General features: G+C 41.3%; 1 protein-coding gene across 1 annotated transcript; it reads left to right on the top strand.

Moving 5' to 3' along the window:
- The first annotated feature begins 2,682 nt into the window (after nucleotides 1–2,682).
- srpx (sushi-repeat containing protein X-linked) lies at nucleotides 2,683–19,750 on the top strand. The gene is made up of 10 exons (XM_085765137.1): nucleotides 2,683–2,929; nucleotides 9,587–9,643; nucleotides 11,869–12,057; nucleotides 13,792–13,968; nucleotides 14,910–15,036; nucleotides 15,156–15,277; nucleotides 16,180–16,359; nucleotides 17,530–17,663; nucleotides 19,107–19,228; nucleotides 19,322–19,750. The coding sequence occupies exons 1-10, from the start codon at nucleotides 2,869–2,871 to the stop codon at nucleotides 19,503–19,505; spliced, it is 1,353 nt and encodes a 450-aa protein (XP_085621263.1). The 5' UTR covers nucleotides 2,683–2,868; the 3' UTR covers nucleotides 19,506–19,750.
- The last annotated feature ends 1,006 nt before the right edge of the window (nucleotides 19,751–20,756 follow it).

Below are 20,756 nucleotides of genomic sequence, written 5' to 3'. Positions count from 1 at the left end.
CACTTTGGGCGCAGTGGAAAGTTGTGGATACAATATTGACATCAGTGGTCCCTTATCTACACGTGGTGACATGTATGTGGGAACCTGACATTAGATCAAACATTCATTCTCCCTTTAACTATTTTGGTCTCCACCACCTCCTCAGGGAAATATCAGGCTCCGTAGCTGCTCAACACTTCACTGTGTTCACCTGCTTGTCACTAACTGTGTCTCTTGGTGTTTTGGTGCTCATCCACCAAGAACAGCTACCTGCTGTGGCTTAAGACAATGCAAACAGCCAAAACAAAACAATAAGCTGAAACCTGCTATAAAGCTCTGTAAAGCTAATTTACAATTCTCAGAGGGGTCGTCACAGTGTACAAGTTTCACATTGTCATTTTGTACAGAGGTCTGGAAACTATATATTTGCTTTTCCATTTTCAAAATCGCATCCTCAGACTTAACACGTCTCCCACTGGAGACACGATACTACTTATTTCCATACAGTGCAGCAGTAGTCTCATATAAACAGACTTTGATGCATAAAAAAAACAGCACAGGTCTCCTTTGACTCACAGCAACATGGATCTCTTCAGCACAAGAAATGAGCTACTGCACTGGCTACATAGGCAGTTATTAGTGGGTCAGCTCACTGGTGGTTTTTGTTTTTTCATGGGATTTGTTGACAAAAAGAAAAATATAGAATATCACGAAACATCCTGCTAAAATATAAGTGTGACTCCAAATCATTGTGTCCCTCAGTACTGTCTGTCACTGAATATGGTTTCTCTGTGTTCTTATAAATGCATTCATATAAATTGTTTCTGTCTGGATATTTTAAAATCATCTATGGTTTAAACTACACCATTGCGACATCAGAGTGAACCATTATAGGAGGAAAGTTCCTATTTATTGCACTAAAAACACTTACACCAACACCAATATGTCGCTCTGCGGTTTAAATCCTAAAAGATTCTTTAAATTATACACAAAGAAAACACCAGATACGCAGAAGTCTGTGTAAACAACAGTTAGACACAACAAAACAAAATGCAGAGACCCTCCTTATCCAAAACCATTGCCTTTTACACCACATCAAAGTGTCAGACTAATCCCTCAGAGCCAAGTGAACAAAGACGGAGCCGGTTAACCCTTTCTTCACCTGACCTGAGAGGGGCATTTCAGCTAATGCAGGCGTAACAGTTGGCTGAACCCCGCATGTAATTACAGCTCAGGAGATCCTCTAGCTAGCGAGTAAGTCACATCCCCACACACGCCTCCCTTTCCTGTTTCCCGTCAAGACAAGGAACACTTCAACACCTTCATGTGTTGACTCGCCCCCACACACACACACACACAGAAGAAAAATTAAGCAGTGGTTTGACAGCACTGTACTTTCACCCAGCTTCCCTGCTGTGCATATTTGTGTAAGTGTGCAGAAACATAATGATAACAACTTACTGACAGATTTTATTTATTTTGCTAAGTAATTCTTCTACAGAAACAAACTATCATCTCTCCCTCTGCTATATCCCTGTAGACAATAAATAAAATAAAAATACAGTATAGTTACTATAGGGCAGTTAATCAGAAAAGCGTTGCCAGGGAACAATTTGGGTTCCAGCACGACTTCATGTAAGATATTCCACATCATTAGCAAACAGCAAAACTTGTAGGATTGTTTGATACAGAAAGATCTTACAGCTGTGCACTGCCTACTGCTGACAGAGATTAAACTCTCCAGCATATCTTTATCTTTCCATGTGCTAAACATGCTGGGATATTACTATGCAATGATGTTCATAACGATCTTTAGAACCGACTTTACACGTAGGCCGCTACCCGACTAATGAGCAAACAACAGATTTTGTGGCTGCTTTGGTAGCTGATTGGTGCAGGCAGACAGATCTGTTCTTGTTTTGTAATGTTTCTAGAAAATCTGCTGTTGAATAAAGGTGAAAGTTTCCAACAGAAAGAGACAAAACAAGAAGAAAACTAGGCGCTATCCTCCTTCAGAGACGAGCCAATAGGTCAGTTACATTTTGTTGTTAGGCGACATCTAGTGGCCATATACTGTAATTTAACTAAATGAATCAATGCTAATGGATTATAAATATTTCCACTCAAAACTAGCAATGAAGGTGTTTATTTTCTTGCGCACAAAGTTAACGTTAACCCTAACGATACATATGTTGTTATTTTAACCAAAATCATGTTTGTTTGTTTTAAACCTATCCAAATGGCCTACAATCCTTTTTCTGTCCTATCACCTGAACAAGGCATGGCAGTTAACCATGCCATGATCTATAGGCTACACCAGTACTGTGGCATGTTTATTAATGGTAACCATGAGAACCAAGGTCTTAGGTGTGCTATTTCAGGAGATACATTTGTGTCAAAGGGTTGAAAAGCAAAAAGGTTGCAGGATTTAAGATAGATATTATTCATAAACTTGTGATGTCCAACCCCCTGGGTTCATTTTTTTAAAATTAATTTAAGCTTTTTTGTAAAATGTCACCATCTGATCATGTTGCTTATGTTGACTAGTAGCCCAACTGTAAACATAATTGCTTAATTGCAGTAAAAACAAAACATTATGAGTACAAGGGTATGCATGTAAAAAAAAATTTTTTTAAAGTGGGTCAGTTTCTCTAGTGGACATGACGAAGTAGGACATGTCACAGTTTACCAACAGAAACTTCACTATTGAAGCGTTTCGCCTCATCGCCTCATCCCGGTGGCCGGGGCCTGACTGTATTAGGAGAATCCTCCCTTGTTTCTGGAGCAAGAGGCGGGCCTTTGGAAAGCAGCAGGAATGCGCTGGAAGTTTTCCTGCGAGCAGGCAGGCTCCCCTTCACATGTCGAAGAGCGTCCGTCCTGCGCCTCAGTATGGACATGTGGCTGCTGCTGCTCCTGGTCGTCCAGCTCTGTTTCTGCTCCGGCTATGAAGGTAAGGACCACCGGGCAAAGGCCACTAGTCAGTATGAACTTCCCTTCCCTTTTATCAATCAGTTTCTCTTTATGCTGTTTGCTGGGAAAGTTTGATATCACTTTATTGAGGCTGGGCTTTATATTAAACAAAGATCTGAATCAGAGGGGGAGAGGGTAAGAGATAGATTTGTGTTTTAAGTGTTTGCGCATGAGTTTGAGGGTTTCTTATCCCCATCGCTGGTTTTTGGTGAACCGCGGCTGTGTTTACGTGGAGGGGGTGGGAAGCGGGGGGAGTGCAGTGTGCATCTGGGGGACGTTTCTAGTCTGCACAGAGCTCAGGCTGTGGCACTAATGAAAACCCTGTAGCTGCTGCAGAGTACTGGAGTTTTTTTTTTTTGGTTTCCTGCCTTAGTGAAGAGCGACCCATTCACCAGTCATCTGAATCAAACTTGTAAAGGACTTTACCATCTGCTGCCTGGTCTGGAAGTGTTCACTGTACTTCACTGATGAGTTCCTCTCCTGGTGTAGAGTAAACACAGGAGGACTCACACACATACACTAAAGTAGGGCTGTAGGATTACAGTAATGCTTGCATTTACTCATTTCAATAATCAATTTATCATCCAAGTGATTCATGCTCTTGTTCCATCTTCCTTTTATTTTATTTTTGTGTGTGTTTTCTTTGTTTAATGACTTTTTGGTTTGGTTACTGGAGAATCTGTGGGCTGTGTGCAAGACATGTAATAATGGCATCACCACCACAGACTCCTGGGAACATGTGATGGACACTTCTGAAAAATAATTGGCAGATTATTAAAGTAGCTACAGTATCATCCAAAATAAAATATTCAGGCTATAGGCTACACACACAGAGAGATGGAGCCAGACAGAGCAGAGCCTGTCGCCTGCAGTGAGGAACTGAAATGACTTCAAAGCTCAAAGTTTGGACAGAGGAGTAGTTTGGTAGTGTGTATGCATGTGCGTGGGTGTATGTGCGTGTGTGTGTGTGTGGGTGGGTGTGTGTGTTGTGGCTATGTGCCTGTAGATGGTTGGAGAGTGGCTCACCGCTGCTGTATGATCATACAGGCTGAAACATGAACACAAGCTGCCGAGCAGATTTACACTGACAGACTAAAAACTGCTTGTTGAGCTGAAAGTCAGGACTCTGGTCTGTACTTGTGGCGTGTGTGTGTGTGTTTATGAGGAGTTTATTTTACAGGGGTATGATTGTGTTTGTTCTGGGGGTCACTTTGCCCATTTATCAGTTGTGTGTGCGTCTAAAACAGGGTTGAAAATGTGAGATAGGATTTCCTTTTTTTAAAAGAACAGAGACAGTGTTCAGCAAGTCCTCGTAAAAGTTTGATCACATTTTCCATGATGATTCCTGTACTGATGATGTGGGTCAGGGGCAGAAAGATCCTCCACACAGGGAGTAACTTGGGGAAATGCCATAGAGCACTTTCCCCGCAGAACAGCCACTCTTGTCTGTGGTCGTGTATCTGCAGGGGGAAAAAAAAAGAAGACTAAGTGCAGCACTCTCTGAATAATGAATGCCCGAGGAACATTTAACTGTCTGTTAATGAATAGATAAAAAGGAGTTATTGGTTAGAAAACAGGGATAATGTCCTCTCCTCGGGTTTAATTTGTAAGAAAAGTACAAGAACAAACAGTCACAGCCAATGTAAAACATTAAGAAATGCAGTAAAACATCTAACATACTGTAGCTGCTATATGAAACAACTGAACATAACATGTCCAGTCTAACAAAGTAAGGATTTAGCTGAACATTAACATAAAAACTTAACTGGTGAAGTGGCTAAATTAACAAACAAACTTAGTAATCATGTCTCATACTGTAACTTATTTAGCCTGAGCATGAGATTACAACATGCAGCACACTTAATAACAACAACTCTCAACACAGAATATAGTTGACACTACAATACAGCACTTAATTGGGGGCAGCAGGGCAATGAACACATTGTCACATTATCATATTACAAAATCAATTTGGCAAACATGTTTGCAAACAGTCGTGTATCATCCAGCAGGAAGAAGACATTAACATTACAGTTCAGTTCAGGTTGTGTGTCTGATGTTAATTAAGTCAAGATTCAACTTGAATATCGGATGCAATGATAAAGCAATAAATGTTACCTTCAAGCAGATGCTACAATTTACAACCATTGTTGAATGCCTCGTGTAGGCAATGTGTAGATGCTAGTTAGGGTTAGCTGGAGTTGGGGTCAGCAGCACATTAGGGTCTTTTATGTGAGGTTTAAGAGGACTCATTTTTCCCAAACATTTGCCTGGTTTTCTTTCCTTGATGATGCATCTCTACTTTACATCAGTTTTTAAAGAACTGTAAGTCACCTACAGCTGTTTTCATGCACAGTGTAAAATAATTGTTGTCAAAGCAGAGGGAAACCAGCTGATGAGTCTGCGTGTTTGTGACTTTTAAACGGTCGATTTCATATTAGTCATTTGATCCATTGTTAATTAAAAACCATGGATTAGTGCAGCTCTAAAATGAGACAGATACATGCTTTTTTAATAAGGTGCCGCCGTGTAATAATGATCTGTCTCTGGATGTGAGTTTACATCTTGAACACTTGGATGAATTGTTGAACTCTGTGCGACTCCTCGTTTTTGTATATGCTACTGTAGCTACAGATCCTTTCATAGAAATGCAAAAGTAGCACCGGATACTGGCCAAGTATAAATAGGCAAATAACAAGTATACAAACAAGGGTGACATATTGCTGTAACTAATTATCGGCCCGATATTGGCCAATAATTATCGGCAAATACACATATAAGTCCAATAATGACATAGAGCCAATTATAATCAGCTAAAATTGCCTTGATTTCACTCATTATCAGTCTCTTTGCCCCCAAGGTGATTTAATAAATATAGATTTTTGAAGAGTCATAACTGTTCTGGTTTTTGTTGTGATTACAGTAGTGAAGTCAGATGCAGAGCTATAATGTTAAATTAATTAATTAATAACACTTATCTTGCATAACTAACTGTGACATGCAGCTGATTTGTGTAAGGTCATTTTTAACTAGTATTACAATTTATTGTATCACGCTATTACTGTAACTATGGTGAGTTCACTGTGAAGTGCTAATGGGGATTAAAAAAAAGCAGAAGTTTGTTCTTCAGGGTCGCAGAGAGCTGAAGGAGCAGCAACAGACACGTTGGTTGTACAGTGCCACTGGAACAGAAATGATTAGTGCCCTAGAAGAAATTATGTAACTCTGTAATCACAGCAGGTTGAGTTTAGTGAAGAGGAATTGATGTTTCTTTTTATTTTCTGCCCTTTCCCACTCCACAGACCCTGCAGCCATACTTTAACAGGGGAGTGAGCTTCCACATAGTGACAGTTTGTATTACAGGCCCTCAGAGAAAAGCTAATTGGAATATCAGGCTCTGTAATTTAAAGCTTATTCACTCCCAGAGGTTTCATGCTGCCTGCACTATTAACATTTTGACATCATTCTCGTTGAGAGCTCTTTTGAAGTAGAGTAGAGGAGGAGGATGACGCCGTCTGCTCATCCCACATCATCATGTTGACAGGTTTATTAGATACAAGTGAAGATTGGTCTGATCGCATGTTCTCGTCTCTTGACATGTTTGACTATAAAATCCTCTTATCTGTGAGGGCTCGTCAGGTTTAACCAGGTGAATCAGTTTCAAGCCTGCACCACAACAGTGTAGAGGTGAAACATGAAGCATGTATCAGAGTTTCAGAGGTCGATATCATGGATAGACCGTCACCCACCACCATGGATGGAGAGCGATGCGTTCAATGTGTTCAGGAGGTTTATAGACTAGTTCGCACTACTCTGGTTGTGGCTCCTGATGCAACCAATGTGGTGTCATCAGATGTGACAACCAGGTTGGAAGATAAGGTGAATGCGTCCTTCTGGTCAGGGTTAACAAAAAAAAACTGTTCAAGAAAACAGACTAAATTCTTCCTTTGGTTCTATCTTAAAGGGATACTTCACCCAAAATCAATAATTCACCAATTTTCTACTCACCGTCATGCCAAGGAAGGGTTTGGAGAACTTTCTGAGTCATCAAAACCTTTTGGAGTTCCAGGCGGGGTCCGGCTGGCAACGGATTTTCATATAATGGATTATATTGTGCTCACTATAATTGTGCTCACTTTTGAATCGTCCAAGACACACACTAGCTATGAAACATCCAAAATACCTCCATACTGCTTGTCCGTACTGACCCAAGTGTCCTGAAGCTGTGACAGGAAAAAATTAATTTGATCTCTGTTTTTACCCTTGTTGTTGTAGCTTGTTGTGACAAACGAACATCTCGCAGCAAATCTCGTGCATGTGCACAAGCATCAACAGAGCCACTGGGAGCTACTACTACAATAAGGATAAAAACAGAGATCAAATACATTTTTTCCAAACAACTTTTGCATGTCGCGGCTTCAGGACACTTGGGTCAGTACAGACGAGCAGTATGGAGGTATTTGGATGTTTCATAGTGTGTGTTTTGGACGATTAAAAAATTAGCATTATCCGCCGCCATTATATGAAAGTCCATTGTCAGCCGAACCCCTCCTGGAACTCCTCTGAAAGTTCTCCAAACCCTTCCTTGGCATGACGGTGCATAGAAAATTGGTGAATTATCGATTTTGGGTGAAGTATCCCTTTTAAGTTGTGTTTTGTGTGTTATTGTTTACATATCTCTTTGCTTACGTTTTTGCTTTGCTGAGTTTTCCCGCTCTCATTCTTCTCGGCCGTCCAGGTCAAAGTTCATCTGCAGAGGAAGTGAAGCTAAAGCTTGAAAACTGGACTTACAACACGAGCTTGATGTCTGCTGGAGGGTTAGGGTTAGAAGATGATGTGGCCTCTGTGGTTTTATTATAAGATATTTTCTTTCTTTTCTTCTGTTGCTGGAGATATATTGATCATGTGTCCAAGCTGAGGGTTATGTATATTGTACTTGTAAATAGTTCATCTGCTGGTGGTGATTCTCACTCTCTGTGAATTTAGTTTCTTATCTGATGCCTAATTTGGATTTTTTTTTACAACTGTAAATACCTTTTTTTTTTTTTTAAATAAAATGATCTACACTACACTATCATCTGTTCCCAATGAACAACATGGATTACCTTTGCTGCACCTCAAGCTCGGTCCAGAGTTTGGTTTTTCCAGAGGTGTTTTTTCTTGGCTTGTTAAAACCAATACAGTAGGGTCATAGACTTTGACCTCACAGTAATACAGTATGTGACAGTTGTGTGGAGGCTATGGTGCATTAAAAAGTAAAACTTTGAAACAGGAACTAAGCAAAAGCATCAATCTGTGAATCATGTGGACATTGATATTAAAACCTGAGATTCACACAGGGAGAATAAGTGAGTCATTGTTTACGATGACAAGTAGTCTCCATTTACCGTGGTGTAAATTGTTATTGTTTGTTTTGCTGCAGATGCTCACAGGAGTGATATAAGCGCTTAAGGAGCAGACAGTAAAAGTTTTCCCATTAGGCAGCTAAATCTGACTCACTCGGTCTGTGGGTTTGCTCTGTACAATCAATGCTGTGTGATCTGACATCTAAAACCTCAAAGCTTGTGTGTGTGAGTGAGTGAGTGAGTGAGTAAGTGTGTGTGTGTGTGTGTGTGTGTGTGTGTGTGTGTGTGTGCTTTAGATGACTTGCAGCAAAATGGGCCAGACAGCTTTTATTAAAGTCATGATGAGGAATGGGGAGTGGGACGGGGGGGAGATGTGCTCACAGTATCAGGTTCATTGACCAACATGTGGCTGATATCTGAAGCTGGAGGAGGTTGAACACTCGTCCCTTGTGGATCCCAAACAGAGGATACATTCACACCAGGGTTCATAACATCCCAGGGCCAAGGTTGAAGACCCCCCACCCCCCCACTCCCTCCTCCCCCTCCTCCTCCTACTTTAACCCCTTCTTCACCCATTTCCCTTTTCCTCTCTGTTTTTATTGCTTCCTGACCTCCACCCCTCCTTCCTCTCTCCATCTCCTCTTCCTCTTTCCTAAAATAATCCTCCCTGCTCATCACAATTCCCTTCACATTTGTCTTTTCACCGATGCTATTCAGCTGTGTCCTCCACCAGCTCTGCAGCCGCCACTCAGAAACACTTCAGTTCTTCTCGAATGCTGCTGTTTTATGATCTGAATATATTCTGCTCTTTGAGAAATGTGCTCACTGTTTAAAGCCTGACTGAAAATATATTGCTGTCTGTCTCCGGTGAGTATGATGATCCATGGGAGCTGTTTGGAACAAAACGTCTCAACTCACTTAATCTCCTTTCATTCATTCATTTTTTACCAATCACAATGTGGGGCCACAGAGTGAATCTTTGTGTTAAACAGATTAATTTTTCCAAACCAGCTGGAAAAATTGGATCTTTTGGATGATTTTTTATTTTTTCTATTCTGCATGTGTCCTGTCCAAAAGATCCAGATCACCCCCCTGGAGTGTGGTTGAAATGAAAAGTTGAGCAATGTTTTTAAGCCTGTCCTTTGTGCTATTTTATTGTAAGAAAAAAAAAAGAAATCCCATAACTCAGCCCAGGACAACACTTTCAAACATTGCCTAACATCTTGGATGCAGCTATAGTCATTGTATTAGTCGCTTTTTTCTTCTTCTTCTTTTTTGTCTTTCATCCCCAGGATCAGGACAGTACGGCTACGGAGACGATGAGGACTGGTACTCTCATAGATATAAAGGTGACTACATGCTTTGTTTGACACGGACCAACACGCATAACCTGAGACTTTACTTAGATTTCATTCATAGGATCATCAGGGTGAGGGGTGGAGTTTATTTAGAGAACGATAGGGTGAGTGTTTCAGCCCCAAGAGTTAAATAAATTCTTTTTATAGTCACAATGAAATTGCAATCAGAGCAACTCCAGCAGAATTTTCAAACAAATTTTGAGGATCTAAATAAGATTCTTCAGATTTTGATGGATTGCTAGCATAGCCAATACCCAGCTGTAGTGATATCCAGCAATTAGCCTGCACCCAAACCTCCCCTCATCAGCATTTTAAGATCATACGCAAGTTTTTGCACAACCATACACTCTCTATACAAAGTTTTTGATGGCTCATATCCAAACATGCAGGCTAAACTAGCAATAGTCAAAGATAATTCCCAAATAAAGTCAGTTGGATTCATTTATTTATTAGCCCCAGAGTTTCAGATGTGTCATTGGAAATAATTTTATGTTTGACAGAAAGAGAAATAAGGTTGATTTTTGTAACCATGGCATTAATACTATATACATAGAGACGTAAGATCAAAATTAGAAAGACTATTATTTTATGCTACTGTGTCTTTAAAGAGCCACAATTTAACGGCAGGTAGTTGAGCCAGTTACGTAAAAATGACACAGTTATGTGTCATTTTAGCTTCCCGCTTTAATTTCGGGGTCAGTTAGACACGGAACATTATCGTCCAGGCCAAACCAAACTCTCCTCTGGAGTAAAAGCTCAAACTCAGCGGCTCTGGAGACTTTGCCAGTGCACACACACGCATACAGAGAGGGAGCAAGGGAGGCTTGCTGTGTAATGAATACTCATTTTTATTCCAACTGGAAATTAGCCTAAGCCTGCCCGATGTGTATTCTCCTCTCCAAGTGTGTGTATACAGTATGTGTGTGTGTGTGTGTGTTGGACCACAGAGCTGAGCGCTCGTCCTGAGCCAGCAGGAAATAAACTGCAGATCCTGATTTCCATGTATTGGAAACGGACGGACTTCGCGGCCCCTCAAACTTGGCATCAAACAAGGGATTGTTGCACAAGCATTTGGGAGATGGGCAGAGGTATCCGCCATGGGAGGAGACAAGTCGACAGAAATCATAGCTGTCTTGGAGAATAGTTTGAGATTGTAGGAAATATGTTTTTTGCTGAACTGTTTATTGGTGAGAACCGGTAATTTGTTGCGCTCTCCGTTGGTCGCTGGCAGAGATATGGTCATGACATAATCCCCCATGTAATGGCAATATGTCATTTTCACTCTTAGGTTTTTTGCCTGGGTTGAATAAATGTGACACAACATGTTGATGAATCTGCTTTAGAAATGGATTTCCTTATTTGTTGGCAGGATCAAAAGTCAAAACATTACAATAAATTCTTGGCCCTGGGTGGGTAGTTTGTGTATCAGTGATAACATCTGCACTAGCAAAGTTGAATAAAAGCAGCAGAGTTGACGATAAATCGCTAAATCGCTTCCATTTCACAGAAGACATGAAAAATAGCAGTGGACAGAATCATCAGATCTGTGTTAATACATTAACATAATACATAACATTCAGTGTTAATACATTGACTATTCTCAGTGGATGAAAACATGCATTACAGGTACTTTACTTTGGACTCTGTTGTGCTGAAATGAAGCTGATACATCTGTGGTCGGCGGTCTAATCAGCATCGTTATTTCAGACCGACAACATCTTGGAGGGGATGGAAGTGGATGCAGGGACGGATTAGTAATCAGAGCTGAGAGTTCAAATCAGTGGTGTGATCAGGGTCAGTGAAGAGCTAAGAGGAGATTTCATCACTTTCTATCACACACACACATTGTGAAACTAGTGTGGCCTCTACACGTTATCACACATTTGTCTTCTACACAAGTGAGAATCCCCTCTGTGCCTCATGAGACTCTGTTGGATTAAGAGAAGTCACAGTTAAGGTAACGAGAAATCCACCGTATCCGTCTGAACTCAGGTGATGGGTGGATTTTCACACTTTACAGTTTAAGGAAGTCTTTCATAGCTTTTATAGTCTCCTCCAGGTAAGAGTTTATTCTACTTCTATGATGAATATTGATACCAACAATCCTCTCTCCCACTTTCTGTTGCTGAGTTTAAGGTCACGCCATGAATAAAGTATAATGCCTCGATGTGGTGGAGAAAAAGGTCAGTGTAGCTGTCTTCTACTTCCATTTTTAGGGACTCCGTGGTGCGCGCCCATTAAGCTGAAACATGGCGACGTGAGCTGTCGCACGCCCAGAGGAGACCACTACAGGAACGTGATGGGAACCCGCTGTAAAATCCGCTGTAAGCAGGGATACGAGTCGCAGAGCTCGGAGGTGGTGTGCATGGCCAGCAAGCACTGGTCCTCTAACTACGCCTGCAGAGGTGACCACACACACACACACACACACATTCAGTCTTGCATAGGGATGTCACAATTGCAAATTTTCTTGGTACGATTATTGTCAAAGAAAAAACCACTTGTGTTACGATTATCACGATTATTAAGCATTTATTAATTTCACAACACTATGGATGTGTAAAATCAAATACACTACAGTCAAAATATAATTACATTACTCATTATTTACACAAAATATTTCAACTTTCTAATAATATATGACCAATTATTAACCCCCGAAGGGGAAGCGTTTGAAATATTCAGGTCATAAATTGTCATCTATACCAAATGTTTACGTTTATTTTAATCGTTTTTTGTTTTATTTTGTGTTTTCTTTTTTAATACAAATGACACGCTAACATTTAAATTCCTACCGATACAATGTTACGTTAGTTAAATGGACCAGTATCTGTGCGTTTACCTTTATTTTGGCGCACATCTGCCGATATGGTTCCGACATACCGTAATCTTTTTTGGGAAGTGACGATTTACGATTAATTAATTGTTGCGTTTAATACCGTGATTAATCGTGAAAACAAGTAATCGTGACATCCCCGGTCTTGCATGTACACACTAGATTTGCCTAATGTGGATTTTTGTAGATAACCTCACGGGTTTTAGCATCAATGTTTATTCTTGATCCTACACAATCTGCAGCTTTGGGGGGAGGATGTTTGTTCATTTGGAGATTTTCCATCCAAGTCCTGCACATGGGAGTCCAACTATTTGCAGCTGACGTTTTTTGTTTTGTTTTGTTTTTTTCATCAGCTCACATTTATACAGCAAATTTGTACACAATTACACGGGTCTATTACTGTTCCCAGAAGTTGTTTGTTGGCAGGTCATAAAGCCTCCTTGGAAATAACGATTATCTAGAGCATGGGACACTAAACTGCTGAACTGCTCCATTGTAACTCAGGATACTGGTGGAAAATCGCTGCCACTACTACTAATACTTTAAGTATCACATCTGCTCTTGAGTAATTTCAGGTGTTAAGGGCCACATATATTTGTTTTTTGAAAATCTTTGATGTCCCCGCAGGGCAATTTGGTTTGCAGCAAAAGGTCAGAGTCAGACACAGTAAGATCTCACATAGCACACACAGATAAATAAATAGTCATCACAAATTACATATAGACAGAGCAGGGCTGATTATTATGCAATAACCAAACAGAACTTCTGATGATATCGACGAATCAGGACCAATCTGTATCTGCAAAGAATAAAGACGACAAAAAAAAGAAGAAGCTCATAATCAATAGCAAACACTGAGTTAGGTGGAGAAATCTCTCTCGCCATGTGTGGGAGGAGGGATTTGAGGGTTAAGTGTGTGCTCAGTAAACACTACAGCTTGATTTATCTGCGGATTATCAGTGCAATTCATCGTTTACATTACCTCGGAAGAAAAAAACGAACTCATTTAACAAATCAATGTCCAGATACTGTGGGATTCAGAGGGGATTACAGACTGGTTCCTTACAGACCGGTTGCTGCCTTTCATACAGAGACTCATATTCAGTTTGGAGACAGTTTGAGCTGCTCTGGATAACCAACACTTTCCTGTATCCTTTCTTTTTTTGGCAGAAGAAGAATTGTGAATGTCATAATTTAATAATGTTAACAAGCGACCAGTGTGTGGCTTCTACTGGCGGGTGGAAGAATTTAGTGTTTGGATGTAAACACTGACTGAACCCTCCTCCTCCTCCTCCTCCGACAGAGATCCGCTGTCCCAAGCTGGACATGCCCGTTAACGGCGGCTACAAGTGCTCCGACGGCTCCTACTTCAACTCTCGCTGCGAGTTTTTCTGCTCCCCTGGATTCAGTCTGAAGGGCCAGAAGACGGCAACCTGCCAGCACAACAAGGTGTGGAGCGCCGGTGTTCCCACCTGCGTCGGTAAGAATGTGTGTATGTGTGTGGTGTTGTTGTTTTTGTGCACAATTTAGCCTCCCGCCGAGGCCTGGAGCCTGTAGACGACTGGGCTGCAGTGGAAAAACCCCACTGTGGAGACAGACTGGGGTAATTGCTCACTTAAGGCACAATGTCAGCTGCAGATTACTGTTTTAAAAGTGCTGAAAAATGCAATGACTGTTCCCCACAATATAAAAGTTATATTTTTGATGCTTGGAACAAACAGGCCTCTAGATATCTAGATATACACACAGCCCGATTATTATTCTCTCTCGCAGCCTGAATCTGTGGCTGAAAGTGACTCTGTCTTTCATGAACGGCTGAGCTGAGCTGTGTAAATGGCTGAGTGGTCTAACGACCTTGGTACCAGTCGTCGGTGTCAGCACGCGCTCCTTCAGAGCTCTCAGAAACAGAGCCAGCATGTCCTCACCAATGTTGTTTGCGCGATGACATTGGGTCTCCTACGTCTGTCTGCGAGGACACCAGCCAGACTAATTTTCCTCAGAGTCTCAGATGCACTTCGCTTGAAATCGTGCTTTGATTATTAAAAGCCTAGAACCCCTTTAATGCTCTAAACTTTTCACATCAACCTGTCTCTCAGTGCCACTGACTGTCCCGACCATTGGACCTAATATTTCAGGTGTCCAGATGTTTTTGTTGATAAATGCTGTTCCACCTTCTAGTTGCTTTCCTGTTTATTAAATATTTTTAGACTAGAGGATGTCTGAAGGATGGAGACATTAAAACACTACAACAATGTAGGGAAAAGATAAAAAGAGTTGATTTGATGAAAAGTATTGCAGACACTAATGAATGTCACAAACTGGCTGTGATCTGGTGTCTGTTCTCCTACGAAGGAGCATCTTGTGATGTGATTGAGAGTTTTGTTTGTTTGTTTTTCATTTGTTCCCCTTTTTTCTCTGTAGATATGGATCACCCTAAAATCAAGTGTCCGACCGTGAAGGACAAATGGGCAGAGCCGGCAAAACTGACAGCCAGGGTGACCTGGGACACACCAGAGGGCGTCGACACTGCAGATGGCATCCTCACAGAGTCCGTCTCATCTCTTTTTTCAAGCTTTTTCTTGCATTTTTGCTTCAGAGCACTCGGCTGTGTTTTGTTCAACAGAGACGTCGCAGTGAAAGATTAAACGCGAGTCTTGTCTTTTACAGCGTTATCCTCAAAGGGAAACCTTCAAAATCTGACTTCCCGGAGGGGCTCCATAAGATGTCCTACACCGTGTTTGACCGTGCAGGGAACAAAGGATCCTGTCGCTTCACTGTCAGAGTGCGAGGTGAGTGAGGAACAGATGCTTTTTGATATTCTGTGTGGAAGCAGCGTCTCAGTTACACTTTAATCTCAGGGGTTGTTTCTCCTAGAAAGCAGAGACTGTGTTCAATTGTTACATTCCTGAATACATCAAATTAATTGCAATTGTAAAGTACATGTTTTTCATATAGGGCTGTTTTCTTATGGGAATTCGTATACTTCCCTATAGTTTGTACCACATTCAACAGCAGGATATGTACAAGGACATTATCTGGATATAAAAGTACAAGCTTTCCTATAGGAGGCTGTGTAATTGCAGAGGTGACAGGTTCATCTCTGGAGCTGCTTCTTTGTGTTGCCTCACAGAGACAAAAACTAACAGTGAGATTAATGAGCCCTCAGCAGCTGGAGGAGTTCAAACTACAATTTCTGGCATAAAGCAAATGGCCAAGTGAAGTAGTTTAATGGAAAAATGTCTCCATACAACTTCTGTACCTGAGATTTAACAGATAACAGATTCATGTCAGGCCTCCTCCGTCCTGCAGGGTTTTTTTTTTTCGTATGATATATTCACCAGGCTTTTATTACCGACTGAATCAAATCAATGGTAGATATAAAGTGATAATGTGATACTTCCTGGCTTGAGAAAGACCACAGCTGCATCCGTGAGAGGCTTCTGAATGACACAGGATATGTCAGTCTTTTATGACTAATTCTTTATTTAGTCCAGTCATACACATTTCAAAGGATCTAGCTTCAGAAATAAGACACAACTACTCTCTGATTAAGAAATGTGAACCTTATTCCTCCTGTTGAAGTGTGATTCTCTCCATTTGAGAGTCTGTGGATCATGTTTATGTGGAGGCCTTGTTGTTACCTGCCATATTTCCTGACCTGTGCGTGTGTGTGTGTGTCTGTCGTGTGCAGTGCGCCGCTGCAGCCCACTGTTTCCCCCAGACAACGGCTACATGAAGTGTGACAGTGATAAAGACAACTACGGAGCCAACTGTGAGTTCAAGTGCACCGGCGGCTACGATCTGCAGGGCAGCGCCGCCAGAGTGTGTCAGTACGGGCTCACCTGGTCCGGCACAGACACCACCTGCACAGGTACGTACTGCATGCAGTAACACAAACAGACACACAAACCAGCTTTTATTCATTCATTTATTTTTCTTTTGTGTCAATGTAGAAGTGCAGATGCAGGAATAGAATAAAATCAAATCAGAAACTAAATGTAGGAAAAATAAAAGATGGAAGAAGTGATAAAAAAGAGGAGGAATACGACTTATACATCATGACTCAGCTCTAACATTATTATTTCTAATGAATTAGTCATTCAAGTATTTTCCCCCTCTGGTTTAATCCATAACTAATGTTTTACATTTCATACATTTTCTTTAATACTGACTGTAACCAAAAGTGTGAATGTCCACAATCTCGTGGTGTTGCTTCCACAGCTCTGCAGCTTTTAACTCATTCACATGAACTTCTCTGAATTCTCATTATTTTTAAGAAGAAAGAAAGAAGAATTGCCTTAAAGTTGTTATACAACCGAAACAATTACGAGGATAATTTGAATATTATTCTCCACATTTCCTCCTGCAGGCTCCTGTCAGATCTGGTTTCATTTTCGACTCTAATTTGGTTTAAAGTCAGATGATAATTCATATTCCTCAAAGTATTTACATCAGTACCGATGGGGACAGTCTTACATTTGTTGCAGTGTTACCTGGCGACTTGTAACACTGTTTGGCTTCTTTGTAAAATCACACTGTTTTCCTCAATGAAGATTTACATTCGTATCTGATTAGGCTAATTAGACTTTAAATGTATAGGTGCTACAGTCTTTTCCCACAGCAGCAACACACAGCACAGAAAGTTACATAAACTTTGTCTACCTGTGCTGAACTGGTTCCCAGAGAGAAGCTCAGTGGAGGTGAAAATGGCCTCGGTGCTATGTATCGATTGATGAGATCAATACTGGACGCCCCTCTATTGAATGTCTGTGTGAGACAGGAAGAAGTAGTACATGGAAAGAGACAGTGTTGCAGCTTTTGTGCAGCAGACCATCAGCAATTAATACTCAATTGTGCATGTTCAGTTCACTGTTGAATACACTTCTGATGGGGCATGAGTTTCTTATTGGATTTAATCTGCAGAGCAGCTGAAAGAATAAAATAACACTCACGCATCTCGCGGTAATAAATAGTCTGCGTCTGCACCGCGTGTCGTGCCTTTTAACGTTCTCACTTAATTGTACATTCAATGTCATCGCAGCCATGAACATCAACGTGGGAGTGCGGACGGCTGCTGCACTGCTGGACCAGTTCTATGAGAAGAGGCGGCTCCTCATTATCTCGGCGCCGACGGCTGCCAATCATAATTATCGCTTCCAGATGACTAACCTACAGGTGAGGCACGACGCACGGAGGGAACATGTGGGGTGAGGATAGATGGAGGGAAGAAGCAGAAGAAGTGGGAGAGGTCAATACTGCAGTGATTTGTGCTCTTGTGTGTAAAGCTCCTCACAAAGAGGGACGACTGTGTGTTTGGTTTTCACTCCTGCTTAGCGGCCCCAAGTAGGACAAAAGCACTGAGACAAATAAACAGGAGGGAGGACGTCTCTGTGCACAGAAAATGTCAAGCCGATGAAAAAATGACAGTGACGCCGGCTCTGATAAGGCTGCTCTGGAGCTGGATGATGCTCCCGTCTTCGGAAAAACCATTTAGTCAGAGCTGAGTTTAAAGGCCTGATCGCCCAGAGTCGACTGGGTTATCAGCTGAAAGACAAAGCAGCGGTAAAAGACAGCGACACAGTGAGCAGTGAGTGATAGGGACGTCTCCTGGACGCTGGTTTCTGATATCTCTCATCACTATGTTCTGAGTCATTCTTTTTTTTTTATCAAGCTAAAATGTCAAATAGTTCATTTCATTTTTCCAGCTTTTCAAAAATGAAAAAACTTGCTGCTTTTCTCTTGTGTTATATCGTGTCAGTGTAATGGAGTACGTTTGGATTTTGGTCAGATAAAAAACGAGTGATGTCTTCCTTTGGCTCTAAAATATTTAGGAGTATTTTATACAAAAGATCCTTCAAAGAGAAAAATACTTTGCACATCTATTTTCCAGACAGGTGCGTAGGAGAGGGACAAGCAGATCCAAAACAATATATAAACTCCTGCACACTGTGAATTTATTTTATCACAACGTCTCGGTGCTGGACCTTACTACAACTTTTCTTTGCACCTATCTATCTATCTATCTATCTATCTATCTATCTATCTATCTATCTATCTATCTATCTATCTATCTATCTATCTATCTATCTATCTATCTATCTATCTATCTATCTATCTATAGTTATATAATTATTAGGCAACTTCTTTACCTCAGACAAAATGGGCCAAAAAAGACATTTAACAGACTCTGAAAAGTAAAAATCTGTAAGATGCCTTTCAGATGGATGCAGCACTCTTAAAAGTAGCTAAATTATTGGGGAGTGATCACCGAAAATACAAATGCTTTGTTGCACATAGTAAGTAGGGTCGCAAGAAATGTGTGGAGATAAAAAAGACGCATTCATTATCCATCCATCCATCCATCCATCCATCCATCCATCCATCCATCCATCCATCCATCCATCCATCCATCCATCCATCCATCCATCCATCCATCTCTATCTAATCTATTGTGAAAGTGATCATTACCTGCAGCCCTGGTGTTTTCTATATCTTCTGTTCAGCACAGTTTTCTGTCCCCTGTACAATCAGTTTTGTTTTTCTCACCGAGGAATCGATACCAAACCTATAAAGCTCATAGATCTGTCTGTCTTCCCTCCGTGTCTCTCGTGGCTACAGCACGCTCAGTGTGGACTGGACCTGAGGCATGTGACGGTAATTGAGCTGGTCGGGACTTACCCGGCTCAGATTGGACGAATTCGTCACAGGCTGCTCCCCCCAGGCCTGGCCCTGCAGCTCAGGTACGCACATGCACACTAACACACACACATGCACACACATACACACACACACATGCTCACCACAGCTGCTTACTGAGCTGATGTGTTTCCAAGGTTACTGCTCCAGATCCCGCAGAGGTCTTTCCAAATGGTGCTGGTGGACAAGCAGGGCATGGACAAGCAGCGCTACCCGTTCCCGATCACGGCGGCCGAGTTGTTCACCACCATCGACACTTTCCCCGCCCGCAAGGATGAGATGTTGCTACAGCAGGAGGCGGGTCAGACCTGTCAATCATAAAAACAACCCCCCACCCCCTCCTAAGCCCACCCCACCCCTCTCCCTCCCTCCCTCCCTCCTCGCCTCTCGGTGCACTTCTAACGGACCGTCAGCCATCTTCAATCCTTCTCCTCCCCCCAGTCACAGCAGACAGGACCTGCTCTGATCCTCTGTCTCTATCCACATGTCACACACTCCTACCTGAACTCATTCAACCCTGTATCCTGAAGGTGTGTGTGTGTGTGTGTGCGTGCGTCTGTGTGTGTGTTGTGTTTGTGTGTGTGTAAAGTGTGTGTGTGTGCGCCATCAAAAGTTTGGATGCCAGTCATGGTGCTGATCTGAAGCAAGCAGCTTTATAGAGAGAAGCTACAAAAGGAATGGGTCATACAGTACATTACAATCATATTGATTCCTGAGTCTTGTCTTTCTTTATGTGTTTTATTATTATTATTATTATTAATATTAATATTTTCAAATCAGAAATATGTTTTACTATTTTGTACAAAAGTCTTTTTACTGTATGAACTGGAAAACTTTTTCACCTGTCTAATATTTATGTCTCATTTCTCTAATTATAATGTACTCTGACACTCTTTAGAAAACCATGTGTGCATCTACGTCAGAAATTACAAGACACTGATTAAATACAGTATCTCCACAAGAGGATGTGATCTCAACCTTTTCCTTGTCTGAAATTTCTTGCCGTAATTGAATCGGTAATTCGAAATGTGTTGCATTTTCACATTCATGGTTCCTGAGGGATAAACCATGTGGAGGTAAGTGCCTTTTTAACTCATAGTTAGTTTGTAAGATGATGTCTTCAGCTTTGCTTTGCAACTCATGAAGCAAACAGACAAATAAATCCAAACAACTGGATAAATAAGGATGAACTTTTGTCTAGAGATGTATGTTATGGTCCCCAGAGGATGAATCCTAATGACCTTCATGATCTTTTGACATTTGACTTGACTTTGTAGACACTGATGATTAATGGGCAATGAATGACTTTGGGGATTCACTTACTTTTCTCCAGCGCCACCAAGAGGTTGATATGTTTGTCTTTTACTGTAGTAAAATGTCCTGACGACTATTTACAGTAATGGATTACCAGCATATTTTGTTGAAGTTAAAATTCTAAATTTGAACTTAAGTTTCTGACTAAATACCTACAGTAGTAAGTGCCTTGTCAGGTCACAGATTTAATGTACTTTGATATCATTCAACTTACAGTAATATGAACAGTGACCGTACGGCCCAAATTAAACAAAAATA

Source organism: Trachurus japonicus, chromosome 21 (assembly GCF_045865225.1).
Source record: "Trachurus japonicus isolate A0001 chromosome 21, Traja_1.0".
Lineage (NCBI taxonomy): Eukaryota > Metazoa > Chordata > Actinopteri > Carangiformes > Carangidae > Trachurus > Trachurus japonicus.
The sequence above is the reverse complement of the archived record's forward strand: the minus strand, read 5'-3'. Positions and strand labels throughout refer to the sequence as shown.